We start from the raw sequence: 13,450 nt of genomic DNA, 5'->3' as shown, positions 1-13,450 counted from the left end.
CCGCCCTGGAACACCCCCGATTGGTCAAACCTGCTCTCAGGGCTGTCCTGTGCAGCCAAAACCCATCGCGATTGGTAGAGGGCAATGGGAGGAGTTCTTAGAGGGGTCACACGAACCACTTCTGGATGGGTCACCCCGGCCCGGAACACCCCCTGATTGGTCAAATCTCCTCTCAGGGCGGGCCTACGGGGGCGAAACCCATCCTGATTGGTAGAGGGCAGTGGGACGAGTTCTTAGAGGGGTCATATCACACACTTTGCTTCTGGTCATGTGTCCGCCATGGGTGGGACTTCCAGTGACAGGTGGTTGGGGCTTAAGGGGTCAAGGAGCAGGGTTTGAGGGGTTAAGAGGAGGGGTTAGTGTTTTATTGACGGTAGGGCCCTTATACTACTACCAGACACCCTTGGAGGCCCTTGCCTTCCCAAGGGGTGGCTTTGTAAATTTAGCATCAGGTGTTCTTGAATGAGAGTCCTTGGACATTTGGAACTTGACTTCGTTTTGAAGCTTAGTGCAGGTTTCCTTGAGGCACATTAGCATCCGTTTGAGAATTGGAACTTTGCTCCTTGAAGGGGATGGTGTCCTAGCTCTTGAGGCCTTTGGTGACTTTGGGGGAGAACCGTCAGGACTCCCAATTGTTTTCTCCCCAGCTTGCGAAAGCCCTGTTGTACTTGTAGCAATGGACACCATCTTTGGTTGCTTTCTGGGAGCCGTTTTCCCCATTCCATCCTGCGTCTTTCTCCTGTCTGCTGGAAGGAGCCACACCACTGGCATCTTTTTGTGGTTGGATGATGCTGAGGAGTCTCCTGGAGTCCATCGCTGTGGAATTCCATGGGATCTTCCGGGCAAGTCAGCACCTGCAGAGCCAGCTGGTCTCTTCCGTTGAAGCTCACTGCACTTCTTGCAGACTCTAATTGGCAGCTGATCCCTGAAGAGCTTTGAATTCACAGTTCCATCGAGCCCATGTGGATCCATGGTGGCTCGAAGACCATGCAGCTCAGCAGATGTCTCCTCCTGAGTTTTCTTACCCTTCATCTTTCCTGGATATGTCTTACGGCACTGCTGGCAGACTGAGACCTGGCCCGCCAAGGGGCGGGAGCTGCTCAACATTTCCATCAGGTGTTTCAGCTGCAGGTCGTGTGCAGCCTGCCCAGCAATGAGAGAGTCAAGGGTGGATCTTGTTAGCTGCTCAGAGCCTGGGGCCTCTGGGGCAACCTGGTGGCTTTGGATCCTGGGATGATCTGCCCTGCCCTCACCTGCCTGTGCCCCTGGCCCCAGGCAGGAGCCTTCTCCCAAGAGAACCTTCCTCTCCATGTGCAGCTCCAGCTTCTCTTCAGTCCCTTTGGTGCCGCTCACACTGGTAAGGGGCTTTCTCAACTCGCTCCTATAGAGGTGGAGTGTGGCTGTGAGCGTCTTCTCTGCTATTGCCGTCTCTCTCACGAGGGGAGCATCTCTGTGCGACTCTCTCACCATCTTTGGGAATGCCTCCATTTGGATCTCTGAGCATTTCTGAGCAATGTGATCCTGCAGCTTGACCACCACCGTGGGCACAGGCCTGGCCAGGATGGCCTCAGGGGATGCCATGATCCTGTGGGCCTTTTGAGGCAGGGGTCCAGAGGGGCAGACACATGACTCCTGGATCGCCTGTGCACGCTGAGGGCTGGTGTTGGATGTGAGGGGCTCCGGGACCTTTGCTGGAAATCCACTTTTGGGCCGATCTGTGTCTAATATCAATTGCTGCTTGGTGTCCCGCTCACCCAGCAATGGCTCCCCCGGGATGGGGGTTTGTGGAGCTGGAGGCAGAAGAGCTGTGTGGGGTTTCTGGGGGGTGAGGGGTAAGCCCTGCTCATGCTGGAGTCTCTTTGTCTGCACGTGACAGTCCAGTTCCTCCAGGACTTCACGGCTTAGGAAAGGGACCCTGCTCATGTTGAACTTCACCCTGGGGTCTCTGTCTGGTGGGCGCAGAGCAGGGACGTTAGGGATCATCTTGGCCAGTGACTCTGTGTATGGGGTAGGAGCCCCCAGTTGACTCTGCAGATGCTTCTGGCGGATGTTGAAGTCTAAGCCACTGACTGATGTCTGGTCCAGACCCATGGTCTGCTCTCGCCGGACTCGTCTGCTGTGGGCAGGAGGCCTGGGGAGAGGCTGGGCTTGGATGGGATGAGCGGATCCTTCCCAGCCCCCGACTGGCATGATCTCCCCCGTGTGGCGGAGGGGCTCTGAGTGAATCATGGCGGCTTCTCTCAGGGAAAAGCAGCTGGGACTCCGGAGGGCAGAGGTGGTGGATTCCCTAGAGGAGGAGGAGAACTGGCTCGTGGCAGATGTCGACACACTCGGCCTGTGGGAGAGAGCAGACAGGGACAGATGGGACATGGCCCTGCTGAGCCAAGGCAGGGCTCGGGCACAGCCTTCCAGCAGTAGTGCAGTGGGGCAGTGCCTAGGCATGCCTTGCACACCACACCCCGACACAAGGACATCAGCTGGGTAACGAAGGACCGAGAGGGGGAGCCGGCACTCATTCTATCTAGAACGCTAACCCCTTCGTCACACACACATGTGCAGCACCTAGCACAACGGGGCCTTGAGCATGATCGGGGACCTACTGCTATTTCAATAGAAAGATTAGCTAACAACTGGTTTGGGGGAGGAAGATGGGAGCATGTGGGTGTAACCCTCGCCAGAGGGTGTTGTGAAGACCAAGCCTATAAACTCTAAAAGGAACTAGATCAATTCATCAATGGCTATTAGCTAGGAGGGGCTGCCCTTCCCCTGCCTGGTGCCAGCTTCCTGGGTTGATAGGCCCTGCCTAGTCCTGCCCAGCTGAGCCTGCTTGGAATCAGTTCCCTGCTCCCCGGCTCTTCCTGCAGCTGCACCCTGGGGAGTTCATGGGCCTGCCTGGCCACCTGAGCCCCTTCCAGTGCTGTGTGGGGTGGACACCCCCCCAGGGTGTCATTGGATTGCTGTTTCTTTCAAACGGGGCAGGGGCAGGGGCAGGGTCTAGACAGTCGCCTGCTGGCAGCTATTGCCGTACAGAAGGATTTGATCCTACTCACAACCCCACCGTGCAGTCTCTGCATTTCATTTCTGATCATCCCCCACCTCACTGTCACTGGTCTCTCACCTTGGAAGCTAAAGCCTCGTAGTGGCTTTTTCCCTGTTACTTTAGGATCCTGGAGTGTCTGGTTGTCCCTGCTCCCTCCTCTATACATTCCCTCTCCCCACCCACCCCGCCCCCAGTCTGGTGCCCCCCCCACAGGTCCCGTACGGTATCAGAACTTCCTCCAGGTGTCGGGCCAGGCACTGTACCCTCCTCTCAACCAGCCTGAGGCGCTGAGCCAAGCGGTGCTTCTCCAGGGGCACAGGGCAGCTGTGGAACAGAGAGAGCAGATAGCTGAGTGCAGGCCCTGCCCTCAGGCCCTCTTTTACCCAGAGGGCGGCACCTAAAGCTTCCCTGTCCCCTTCTCCACTGAGGCAGCCTCCTCCCCTGCGTGTGTCATGTGCCTTCCACAGAAGCCAATCCACACATAGGATAACAGCCTACTATAGCTGCCAACTAATGCAGCTGCTTCTTCAGCTCTAAGGGGTGCTTTATGCTGCAGAGCTGAAGGTCCAGGGTTCAAATCCTGCTGGGAACCCGTGATGGAGGAGGGGCCATTACACAAGTGCTGCTGGATCCCTTTCACCCTACTCACCGTACCAGAAAGCCCAGCCTTCCTCCTGACTTCTCCACCTCACCTCCCTGGGGTGCACGGGGCTGCTCCCAGAAAACATTTTCTCCCCCTCTTGGGAGGGGAGGATGGTCCGGTCCGGTCCGGTCGACACAATCTACCACCCTTCCCCCCCCAGGTTAAATGAGCCGCATGATGCTCGAGGAAGGGAATGACCCCTGTACGAGGCGTGGGGGTGGATTAGAGATGGCAACTTCTGCGGGGTGGGAATGAATTGCAGGAGTCTAAGGAGAAGAGTTGCTTGCCTGGTACCTAGGTCGGGGCAGGGGAGGGATTACTCGGGCTGCTGCCCCTGGGTGGGGCTGAATTGCATGACGCGAGAGGAGGGAACTGACCCGCTGCAGGTTCATGGAGGGGGGCACTGCTTACCATGTCTCTGGGGATGCACCAGCCTCCAGCTCTTCCTCACAGCACCCAAAAGCTGTCAGAAGTGAGACATAAAGGAGACATTGAGCTGCTTGGGTCCCCTCTGCTTCCTAGCAGCCTATTGCCCAGAGTTCAGGGGCAGCCTGTGAACGGAGCCCCAGCCAGTGCCTCTGCACGGCTCTGGGCACGACTGAGCCTTCGCAGGAAGAGGGGAGGCAGGTGGGGGAACAGACCCTATTTCTCTGCTTTGCGTGGGGCCTGAGTCTGCCACCGCAGCTGTGGGGTCAGGGGCTGCTTACCTTTCGGTTTCTGCTTTTTGGCTCTGTGCCTCCTCTTCCTCGGAGAAGCCTGCCACACACAGAGAAAGCAGCAGGGTTAGAAGAGAACTCCTCAATAAACCTGGGAGGACACTGAGCCAGAGGGGATTGCCATGTGGGGCCAGGGGGAAGTGTTTCCTTGTGGGAGAGTGTTGCACTATGAGGCCTCATGGGTCGGCATTGTGCTTTCCTGTGATGCAGCCAATATAGGGCACACAGCACAACCCATAACAGGGCTCACTGGAATAATCCAGGGCTTGGAGAAACAGGGATTGCTGGTACCAGGAGCCTGCAGAGTTTATAAGCATTGAAGGAGAGAGCCTGCAAGTTCTCTCCTGCAGAGCTTATAAAACTCCGCAGGTTTTAGGATTGCAGGATCTGCAACTAACCCCAGACACCGTGCACGGAATTCAGAGCCTGGGGGAGAAATCCGACCTCTGGACAACAGCGTTTCCTAGATACATATTTCGGGAATGCATGATATTGGGGTTTTATCTGCATGCATTTGGGATGGCCATGCTCCTCCTGAGTGGTGAAGCCAGGAATGGGTTATGCAAATCCTCCCAAACAAGTGCTGATATAACCCCTATATCATCCTGAAACGGCAGCTGTTTTACAAAAACCAAAATTCTGTATTGATTGAATCCCATAGCAGTTTGTCCATTATTTCAGGCTAACTGGCCTATAAGAAGCCGGGTTAACCTCCCATAGCTTTTGGAATATTGACAAAACAGGAATCTTTTTATAGATACTGGAGCAGCAATTAGTATTCTCCATGTCGAGGATCCTAGATCCTCTCCTCTATCATCAGGATGTACCAAGACACTTGCAACTTTTGCAAGTAATCAGGTTGTTACCACACTTTCTGCACCCCTTGAAGTACAAATAGGTCACCTAAGAAAGAATCATACCTTTGCATTGATGAAATTAGCAGACCCAAAGAATTGTCTATTGGGAACTGAGTTCTTATACAAACAGGGATGTGTTCTTGATTTGTATAACCAATTATTGTGTCTTTCAGTAGAACAGGCAAAGGATGACTCTCCAGTAGTCATACCTGCGTGTGGCATGGTCTCTCCAGTGGAGGACTCTGAACCTGAGGAGTATGATTTAAACAAAATAGTGGCTAAACATGCAGACCAACCTGAGTTACAGGCATTACTTTACAAGCATGCAGATGCTTTTGCTAAACACAAACATGATTGTGGATGCATGGCCGTCACTATTGTTCTAGAAGGAGGAGAAATTTCAGCCCCAAAACAGTAGCCTTACCCAGAACAAGCAAATCCGTACATAGAAAAGACTATCAAGGCTTTGCTGACACAGGGAGTACTACGTAAATGTACTTCCACTGCAAATTCACCTCTTTGGCCTGTCAAGAAACCTGATGGTTCGTGGCGTCTCACAATAGATTACAGACGCCTAAACCAGGTCACACCAACTTGTGCCCCCACAGTGGCCAAAATGCCAAATCTAATCAAATCCTTTGATCCAGAGGCTGTATGGTTTACTGTATTAGACACCAGTAACAGCTTTTGGACATTGCCATTGGCACACATTTCACAGTACCGCTTTGCATTTAGTTTTCAGGGAGTGCAATATTTTTGATAAATATCTTTTTGATAAATTTAAGTATGTAATAGGCTTTATAGATTTCTAGATTTGCACTAGCTGAAATGCAGGTCAGACATCCAGGTCAGACATCCTGTGTGACGCTGAAGGCAACCTCTGGGGACCCTTACTCAGAAAAGTAATAATAAGACAAATACCTACGTAAATGTCTGGAGACCTTTAGCTGAGCCAATAGCAGTAAAGGGTGGAAAATGGGGATTTTTGCCCACAAATCTAACAAGTACACCACAAATGCATACATCTCTGTCACTCATACGCACACATATGTTAGCCTATGAGGCAGGTGTACCCTAACATTTCCGTGGGGGAAAGACGAAATTTGGGCATAGGAGGAAGGATTTCCGAATAATGCTCTATAAAAGGTGAAACAACTCACCATTAGGCAGGCGATACACCCATCTATCTGTTCCTGTCTATCCATCGCCTCACCCCTATCTACGCATCGGTGCTACCCATATACAAGGCTGTTAACTATTGATAGGCCGTGGTATTATTTCTTTTCAAAGGAGAAAGTATAAAGGAATCTAGTTTCTGCTTTACCTTTTAAAAAGCACCTAGTTTATATAGGGTTAAACTCAGACCCATATTAACCAACTTCCTTTATCATAAGTGTGAACAACACCCAAAGTGCTACTGCACAGAGTGAGTTTCTAACAGTGTATTATCATCAATCTCTCTCTTAAAGAACTGTGATAGTTTGTAACTCTGTAATCTCGACCTGTTTTAACATTTTTTATTGTTTCATTGATTTTAATAAAAGGTCTTGATGACTATTTCTGTCTCAGTGTAAGTGCCTGTCATATACCCCGAAGCTCCTTGTATAAACTCTGTGAAGCCTGATTCAGGACGAACTTTATCTTCTGATCACACACACTGGTGAGCCATACCCATATTATTAATATTGATTAATTATTATTAATATTACTAATTAATTAGAAAATTAATTATCAAATAAAATTAAATTAAGTGGCTAAATTCCACCGACCCCACTAACCCACCCCAAATCAGGCTACAGGCTGCACAACATGCCTCAAGTGGCACATGACCAGGATTCATCAAGGAATTTGGTCTGTTGCTTGGATCATTAGCGTCCCTGGCCCAGCCTGGGTACCGGGTCAGGGAGTGCGATGGGAACACTGATCCCCGAGGCTGCCGAGATGCCATTTGTCAAAGGAATGGAAGTACTCTAAGTCCTAAGAGTACCGAGCACCCTGAGTTCAGAGCGCATCACTCTGCTCAGCTCTGGGTCCTTTCTGTAGGACAAGTTTTCTCAACCCAGGCCCAGACTGAGTGTGCTTCTTTCGGTGAGCAAGGACTTCTCCCGTGGCTCAAAATCTTCCTTTGAAGAGCTTCTTACCCAGACCCAGCTGTCATCAGGGCCCATCCCTTTGGGGTGTGGAAGCTACTTCTCCTGCATTCCAAAGCACTTTCACCTCCCCTTACGGGGGCAGTGGGGAAGGGTGGGGCACCCTGCCATGAGTTGAAATAGGAGGGTCCAAAATGATGAAAGGCCTGGGAAGGCTCCTGTATCCAGAGAGAGATTGAAAAGACTGGGACTATTTCAAGAGGGAACATGCTAGAGGTGTAAAATCAGTCATAGATTCATAGCATTTAAGGCTAGACGCAATCATCACATCATCTAGTCTGACCTCCTGTATAACACAGGCCAGAAAATGTCATCCTGTATTGAGTCCAATAACTTGTGTTTGACTAAATGAATGCTTTAGAGAAGGCAGTCCCTATTCACCCTACAGTACTGCAGGAACTCGGATATGAAATTGAAGAACTACTAACTGTGGTATTTAACCTATTGCTTAGTAATGCTGATTTTTCAAAAAGGTTCCAGAGGCAATCCTGGCAATTACAGGCCAGTGAGCCTAATTTCAGTACCAGGCAAATTGGTTGAAACTATAGTAAAGAACAGAAGGATCAGATACATCGATGAACACGATTTGTTGGGGAAGAGTCAACATGGGAATCAGCTCTGTTTGACAAGGGCGATCCAGTGGAGATCGTGTACCTGAACTTTCAGAAAGCCTTTAACAAGATCCTTCCCCAAAGGTTCTTAAGCAAAATAAGTTGTCATGGGATAAGAGGGAAGGTCTTCACATGGACCAGTAACTGGTTTAAAGATAGGAAATCAAAGGTAGGAATAAATTGTGAGCTTATGAAGAGAGATAAATAGCAAGGTCCCCCAAGGATCTGTACTGGGACCAGAGTTGTTCAACGTATGCATAAATGATCTAGAAAAGGGGGGAAACAGTGAAGTGGCCAGATTTGCAGATGATACAAAACTAAAGATCGTGAAATCCAAAGCTGAATAGGCCCTCCTTGTTCCCAGATGTCTAACTCTGTGTTGGGCTGTGTGAAACGCATTTTGTTTGAATGGGCCCCATTTGCCAAACCAACTCTTCGGAACTCTCTGTATGACTGCCCTGTCCTCATCGTTATTTACCATTCTGCCAATCTTTGTGTCATCAGCACATTTTTTATCAGCAGCAATTTTGTATTTACTTCCAAGTCATTGAAAAAATGTTGAACAGCCTCAAACCTAGTACTGATCCCTGCAGAGCCCCATTAGAAAAACCACATTCGAGGAGCCCTTTGACAATTACTTTTAAGATCTGTCAGTTAGCCATTAGCCTGCTCTCAATCCCTTTAACCTGTGCTCCATTGATATTGTAGAGTGCTGATTTTTAATCCAAATGTCCTATGTACTTGTGTGCATAAACAGGGAATCTCAAGTTGGAGCAGAGAGGTTATTTTACCTCTGTCTTTGGCACTGGTGCAACCAGTGCTGGAATCCTGTGTCCAGTTCTGGTGTCTAACATTCAGGAAGGATGTTGATAAATTGCAGAGGGTTCAGAGAAGAGCCATAAGAATGATTAAAGGATTAGAAAACATGCCTTGTAGTGATAGACTTTAGGATCTCAGTCAATGTCGCTTAAAGAGGTTAAGGGTGGTTTGAGGAAAAGTCTATAAATACCTACCGGGAAGAAACAATTACAAATGGGCTCTTCAATCTAGCAGAGAAAGGTCTAAAATGGTCCAATGGCTGGAAGTTGAAACTAGACAAATTCAGACTGGAAAGAAGGCGTCCATTTTTAACAGGGGGAGGAATTAACCATTGGAACAATTGACCAAAGTCATGGTGGATTGATTCTCCATCACTGGCAATTTTTAAAATCAAGATTGGACATTTTAATAAAAGGTATGCACTAGGCATGATTGTGGGGAAGTTCTTTGGCCTGCGTTAGACAGGAGGGTCAGACTAGAAGATCCAATGGGCCCATCTTGCCATGGAATCTATGAAAACACCTTACACAAGTCTAAGTTTGTCACATCTATGTTTGACATGGCCCATTTTCCATAAAACATTGTTAACCTGCTTTAAATATATTCCCGTCCTTTAATTCTTTATTGATTGATTCCCATATCAGTTTGATCCGAGCCTGCTGATTGAAAAATACTTATGTTTGGTTCCTGCATTCAGCTGGCATCAATCCAGCCTTTCCATCTCTCTAGGAGTCTCACTTACCTCAGATCTGGCGAGCCTCAGCACAGCATAAAAGACTACAAAGAGCAGACAGAGGAGGAGTGAACTCATTTCCCCGGGCTCAGGCACTAAGACACTCTCAACACAGGCACTCTCAAAACAGCACCAAGTACCCAGGCTACACCTGAGGGCAGGTTGCTGCTCTGGCATCAGGCAGGCGCTGATGTCATCTCTAGGTCACAATGGGGCTGCCCTCCTGCAATCTCCCTCTAGTCTGTGAGGTGTCAATGCTGTACTGAGATCAGGAGATGGGCTGGGGCAGCCGCCCAAGTGGGCTGAGCTCAGAATAAGGCAGGAGAGTGGGCATCAGGTTTCCCAGGAAAACCCTGGGTCTTTTCCGAGCTCTAGGACTCTCCAGCCCTTAGGCAAGGGACATTTTTTCCCTACTTGTGGGAACTCCTAAAACCCTTGTGACTGAGGCAGAATCTCCCAGCCTGAAGTGAGAAGCAGCCCTGAAGTGAGTCTCTAGTGCTACCAGTGCAGAAAAACGTTCATGGTATCGCCAGCCCAAGCATTCCAACACCATGAGCTGGGCCCCACCAAAATCAAGAGATTGGCTTCAAAATAATGAGATCTTCAAAAAACATTCATCTGGGGAACTCTTCATTTGCCTTCTGGTGTCTGAGCCGCTAGGGAGCATTCAATTCATGTTCTCCAGCTTCTCTTTGCAACCACGAGGGCTTAAAATTGGCTAACAAATAAAATAAAATAAAATAAAATAAAATAAAATAAAGAGCAGAGATTCTCAGATAAATCACTTGACTCCAGCAGTGGGTGCTTTAAGAAAAGCACCCTATATCATAAGATAATAAAGAGCCCTACCTCTTATCTAACATGTTCAATCAGTAGATCTCAAAGCACTTTACAAAGGAGGTCTGTAGCATTAGCCCCCTTTTCGAGATGGGAAATTGAGGCACAGAGAAGAGCAGTGACGTGCCTAAGGTCACCCAGGAAGACAATAGCAGAGCCAGGACTAGCACTTAAGTCTCCTGAGTTCCATCTAGTGCTCTATCCACTAGGCCACAGTGCATCTGAAGTAAGGGTCATAGTCAATACATTCCTGTGGTGGTGATTTTGGGCTCTTCCAATACCATTGTTATTGAAGTTCCACATTTTGACCTGTGGTCTGTGCTGGTACAGGGGCATCCTTGTTAAAATGAGTTTCTCACAGCAGGTTGCAGCTGAGTTCTTGTTAGGCCTGAACACAAGTTAAGTGGACCATGTCTCCGATGTCCCCATGGGAAAGTTTAAAAGCCACTGAAGGCCTTGCAGTGCACTGACATACTGGGATTTTCAGAAAGCCTTTGACAAGGTCCCTCAGCAAAGGCTCTTAAGCAAAGGAAGCTGTACTGGGATCAGAGGAAGGGTCGTCTCATGGATCAGTAACTGGCTGAACCATAGGAAACAAAGCGTAGGAATACTGCATGCAGATGTGGTCTCCCCATCTCAAAAACGATATCTTGGAATTGGAAAAGGTTCAGAAAAGGGCAACAAAAATGATTAGGGGTGTGGAACAGCTTGCATAGGAGGAGAGATTAATAAGAGTGGGACTTTTCATCTTAGAAAAGACAACTACAGGGGATATGATAGAGGTCTACAAAATCATGATTGGTGTGGAAAAAGTAAATAAGGAAGTGTTATTTACTCCTTCTCAGAACAGAAGAACTAGGGGTCACCACATGAAATGAATAGGCAGCAGGTCGAAAAGAAACAAAAGGAAGTATTTCTTCACACAATGCACAGTCAACTCCTTGCCAAAGAATGTTGGGAAGGCCAAGACTATAAGAGGATTCAAAAAAGAACTAGATAATTTCATGAAAGATAGGTCCATCGATGGCTATTAGCCAAGATGGGCAGGGATGCCCCACCATGCTCTGAGGGTCTCTAGGTTCTGTTTACCAGAAATTGGAAATGGATGACAGGGGATGGATCACTTGATGATTCCCTGTTCTGGTCATTCCCTCTGAAACACCTGGCATTGGCCACTGTCGGAAGACCGGATACTGGGCTAGATGGACCTTTGGTCTGACCCAGTGTGGCCATTCTTATGTTACAGCTGTTCAGCCTCCTTGATACCTGTGATGTCATAATCCTGCTCAGTTCTCCACTCTTCCATGGAGTCTGGATGGAAAGACAGGGTAGATGTCACCTAGTGAGCTGGGCCTGTGAGAGCAACCGGTGTTCAGGCAGAGAGGGACTCCTGGGAGAGCAGAGTCAGGGCTCCGTTAAAGAGACGGAGGCAAGGGCCTGGCCTGAGTGTAACCCACCAAACTCTGATTCCACCCGCACCCGAAATAATTCCATTGTATTGCAGGGACAGGGAGCAGGTTCAGTCTGTTCTGACAGCGGAACTCCCACCTGTGGAGACCACCACAAATATGCAAATTGGGACAGCTGGGGATGCCAGTAGCCCGAGTTGCTCCGATGTGGAGGAAAGACACCACAGTGTAGTAAAGCTGCTGAGACTAAACAAAAAAAATCCTTCTGTTGATAAGACGACAATCTGTGGGTTAACTAAGACGCCTCATAAATCGAAACATGCTCTTATCATTACAGCAATACAGCCCATACCAGTCAAAGAAAAATAACAGTATCTAACATACAGATTTCTTCAGTACTGAAAGGTACACGGGCCGCTAATCCTATGCATTGAAAGCGTGCGCTGCTTATTTGGCATTTATGTCCTCACACCCTCCTGAGCTGACCAAGCAGCAAGCACCCTGTTCTTTGAATGGGCTGGGATCCTTCTCCTGGCAGTTATCTGCTTGCTGCAGGTACCCAAAGCAGGCCTGTGAACATCTCCCACAGTATTCTTGCCAGCAAGTTAAAGAAGTCTGGGCTGGATGAATGGACGGTAAGGTGGATAGAAAACTGGCTAGATGGTCGGGCTCAACGGGTAGTGATCAATGGTTCCATGTCTAGCTGGCAGCCGGTATCAAGTGGAGTGCCCCAAGGGTCAGTGCTGGGGCGGTTTTATTCAGTATCTTCATTAACGATCTGGAGGATGGTGTGGACTGCACCCTTAGCAAGTTTGCAGATGACACTAAACTGGGAGGAGTGGTTGATACGCTGGAGGGTAGGGATAGGATACAGAGGACCTAGACAAATTAGAGGATTGGGCCAAAAGAAATATGATGAGGTTCAACAAGGACAAGTGCAGAGTCCTGCACTTAGGACGGAAGAATCCCATGCACTGCTACAGACTAGGGACCGATGGCTGGGCAGCAGTTCTGCAGAAAAGGACCTAGGGGTTACGGCGGACGAAAAGCTGAATATGAGTCAACAGTGTGCCCTTGTTGCCAAGAAGGCTAATGGCATTTTGGGTTGTATAAGTAGGGGCATTTCCAGCAGATCGAGGGATGTGATCGTTCCTCTCTACTCAGCACTGGTGAGGCCTCATTTGGAGTACTGTGTCCAGTTTTGGGCCCCACATTACAAGAAGGATGTGGATAAATTGGAGAGAGTCCAGCGGAGGTTTTTAAGGTCAGGCTTGACAAAGCCCTGGCTGGGATGATTTAGTTGGGTTTGGTCCTGCTTTGAGCAGGGGGTTGGACTAGATGACCTCCTGAGGTCCCTTCCAACCCTGAGATTCTATGATTCTATGACTCAAAGTAAGAAAAATGCTGCTGGAGAATATAGGAGAGTTTGAGTGAAAGATATTGACTTGGTCTATTTTGACCTGTGATGGTGACATTTTGATTTTTAACAGCTATAAAGCTTTCGCGTTTGGAACCTCAATGTCTGCCATTCAATAATTGTCTGAACCCCCCATTGTCTGACCCCCACCCCTATAATTCCCTGCAAGTGTGAACATTTAAATAGATAAAAATGGAAATGCTCTAAAATAAACATCA

The 13,450-nt window shown here is 48.8% G+C and overlaps 1 protein-coding gene across 1 annotated transcript in view; it reads right to left on the bottom strand.

The window, feature by feature from the left end:
• Positions 1–9,768, bottom strand: part of LOC120401205 — an 86,327-nt gene extending 76,559 nt beyond the window's left edge. Inside the window, exon 1 of the mRNA XM_039530857.1 lies at positions 9,579–9,768. Within this exon, the coding sequence (XP_039386791.1) occupies positions 9,579–9,746 (168 nt within the window). The 5' untranslated portion in view covers positions 9,747–9,768. The remainder of the gene's footprint in view (positions 1–9,578) is intronic.
• Positions 9,769–13,450: the final 3,682 nt, after the last annotated feature.

Source organism: Mauremys reevesii, linkage group 3 (genome assembly GCF_016161935.1).
Source record: "Mauremys reevesii isolate NIE-2019 linkage group 3, ASM1616193v1, whole genome shotgun sequence".
Taxonomy (NCBI): Eukaryota; Metazoa; Chordata; order Testudines; family Geoemydidae; genus Mauremys; species Mauremys reevesii.
Note: the sequence above shows the minus strand (reverse complement) of the source record. Positions and strands in the feature narration are given on the sequence as shown.